The sequence below is a fragment of the Arachis ipaensis genome, chromosome B02 (genome assembly GCF_000816755.2).
Source record: "Arachis ipaensis cultivar K30076 chromosome B02, Araip1.1, whole genome shotgun sequence".
Taxonomy (NCBI): domain Eukaryota; kingdom Viridiplantae; phylum Streptophyta; class Magnoliopsida; order Fabales; family Fabaceae; genus Arachis; species Arachis ipaensis.
In genome coordinates, this window is record NC_029786.2 from 76,201,849 (window position 1) to 76,204,879 (window position 3,031).

At 32.4% G+C, this 3,031-nt stretch overlaps 1 protein-coding gene across 1 annotated transcript; it reads left to right on the forward strand.

Moving 5' to 3' along the window:
- On the forward strand, positions 621–1,837 carry LOC107627397. Its single transcript, XM_021116956.1, has 5 exons — positions 621–807; positions 940–998; positions 1,245–1,335; positions 1,426–1,536; positions 1,632–1,837. Exons 1-5 carry the CDS (start codon positions 621–623, stop codon positions 1,835–1,837), a joined length of 654 nt encoding a protein of 217 aa, XP_020972615.1.

A 3,031-nucleotide genomic window follows, 5' to 3' on the forward strand; every position in this document is an offset into this window, starting at 1 on the left:
ATTCAATTAGTGCCCAGCGAGTATAGCATAGGTATTCTTGATTGTGGTAGCTACATATATATGGATATGTATGTGATAGATGATGTTATATGATATGTGATACATATTTTTCCACCTTTTCTTTGAGGTATTCAAATTCAAATCTTTTGATGATGTCTTATCTTCTCTATAAAAAGGACTCATTGGTTGTGTAGTCTAATGCATCTCTCCTCCTCTCTCAAATCCTTTGTTCTTGGTTTTTATTTATTGTTGGTTCTCTCTATTGTGTTTGGTGGTTGAGTTAATGCCTCCTCCGTTTGATTCTATTTCTAAGATCCATCCTCCAAGGGAGGTATGGAGACTTAAAGTTAGGATACTAAGGAGTTGGATTGTTCCTTCATTTGGAATCATGATGTTGCAAATTCAATGAAAGTTGTTCTTATTGATGCAGATGTGAGTAGCTGTTCATTGTTGATTTTTGGTTGATTTTATTTATGACTTTCTTTGTTCTTAAATTTTAGTTGTTGTGGCTGTTTTTTTATGCTTAATTTATTTTCGCAGTCTAACAAAATCCAGACATCTGTTAAGAAGTAGCTGATAAATAGGTTAAAGAGAATATTATTGAGGGTCAAACATATCGAATGGCATATTTTAGTGTTGTTGCAAATCAAGGCAATTATAGGACAGCAGAACATGAGTTTAAGTTGATTTTTCTTAACCGTACAAGCGTTGTTCCTGTCGCTGATGATGCTATCCCCAAGACATGTTTCAGTTTTTGTCCATTTGATGAGCTCTTGAAGATGACTGATGATTATGTTTACTTAGTTGGTAGGTGACTTCGTATCTTCTTTATCCCCTCCATTTTCTTTTTTTCTTTCAGTTGTTTCTTTTTCGTTGGTTTTTTTAATGGAAATATGCACTTTTTGTTCTGTAATTTTATTCATGTTTGTTTTCTGATAGATGTGATTAGATTGTTAACTTCTGTTGGTGAAGAGAAAGAGTATGTGAAAGACGGCAAAGTGATGAAGATGATTATTCTTGAGTTATCTTCAAAAGAGTTTATTTTTGTCCATCTTATCTTCATATTGATTGTGTTTTGTATTAGTTGCCTATTATTTATGTTATGAACTGTCCTGTCAGTTTTTAGTGCTATTTTATATTGGATTGTCAGTTTTTAGTGCTATTTTATATTGGATTGTTAATGGATTGAAGTTTTTAAAAATACTTTTTTAGGTTGACAATACACTGTGCTCTATTTGGGGGAGTACGTGGATGAAGTGCATCATTTCTTAGGTTCTGGTTATATGGAGCAGCCAGTTGTTGTGATCCAACTTGCCAAAGTTAAATTCTTTAGAGGTAGTGAACATTATAATATTCATTCTTCTCAATTTCTTCTGAACTCTATTTTATATTTATTTTCCTGTTTCTCCTTTTTTATTTATTCAGCCAGGTGTTTTGTAGGACAAGTTTGTCTCCAAAATGTTATGCATGCTACTCGCCTGTTCTTTAATCCTGATTTGGCTGAAGTTGTTGATTTCAAAAACAGGTTATTAGATAGTATCTTAATAAATGATATGTTTAGTTCATTGGTGTTCTTATTTATAGTTTTAACTTAGATAATATGATTTCATTTTATTCTCTTTGTGTTTTAGGTTTAGTTGATATTGTTTCTGATTTTTTTATTTGGATCTTTCCCTCTTCTGTGATGATTATTAGTATGGTTGATCAAGATATCAATGGAACACAACCATTGTTTATTGCTAATGAGGGCAAGGGTGTTTCATTGGAAGATGATTTTATGCGGCTTATTAGGAGATACACTATTGAGGAACTCCATGATAACAATAAGGTTTATTAAGTTTTCGATGTCTTTAGTCAATTTTGACTTAGTTGTCTTTTAATTAAAAAGTAATGCAAAGTTATGTTTTCTATTTGTATCTCAAGGTTTATTTTTATGTTATAATAGGAAGGGTCTTTTGTGGTTTTTGGTATTGTGAGATCTATTGTGGATGAAGGACCTTGGTGGTATTCAGCTTGTGTTTGTGGGAAGTCAATTCAGCCTCAAGGTGGTGCATATTATTGTGATTTTTGTCAGCACTATATTACCAATGTGACTCCTAAGGTTGTTGTGTTTATTTGTTTATTTATTTATTTATTTTTTTGTGATATTGACTTCTGTTTTCTTTTCTTTCTTTGTCCTTCTATTGTTTCATTCTCCTTGTTCCATTTTTCTCATTATAGTTGTTTCCTTGTGTTTTTTTTTTTGGTAAATTGCTTATGGGTAATTGTTATATGGTCAGATATCGGATCAAAGTAGCTGTTGAGGATGATAACGGACATGGTGTATTTGTCTTGTTCGATCGTGAGGTTACTTATTTATTAAAAAAATCATGTGCTAGTCTATTTGGGGAGGTTCAAAAGGATGTAAATGTATGGTTTATGTTTTTTTCCTGTTATTGAATTTAGTAATAGATAGGGTCTGTTTGTGTCATGTATAATTGTATATGTTGATTGTGTTTGAGTGTACACTTGGTCCTTGATTTTTCTAAGAATCACACACTTTAAATTATTTCATAAGTTGTTTGTGGAGATAGTTATCCTGTGATGTTCCAACAATTGCTGGAGAAAAAATTGCTTCTTAAGATAGATATCAAGAGTGTTGGTGCTAATAAATATTTTGGAACTTTCTGTGTGAGAAGAGTTTGCGATGATGCTGCTATTATTGCCATGTTTGAGTTGCCTAACTATGATACTGATGATGAGCGTACTCCAATCAAGGTTGCCTCTTCAAACTCTTGTATTTGATATGTGTCTCTTTCATAATGTTGTTTTAGTTTATTCCTTGCTGCTTCTTTGTTGGTTTCTTATCGTTTGATTTTCTTTTATGTTTTTAATAAATACTGTTTAGGATGGTTCTTTGGGAGAGATCCCTTCAAGTGACCATGAATATATTGTTGGCAAGAAGGATCTGTGTGAGGTGCTGGACGAGGGTATTTCTTGTGATGGGAATTGTTCCGATGTGAAGACAAACTGTGGACCTTTTATTGATTTC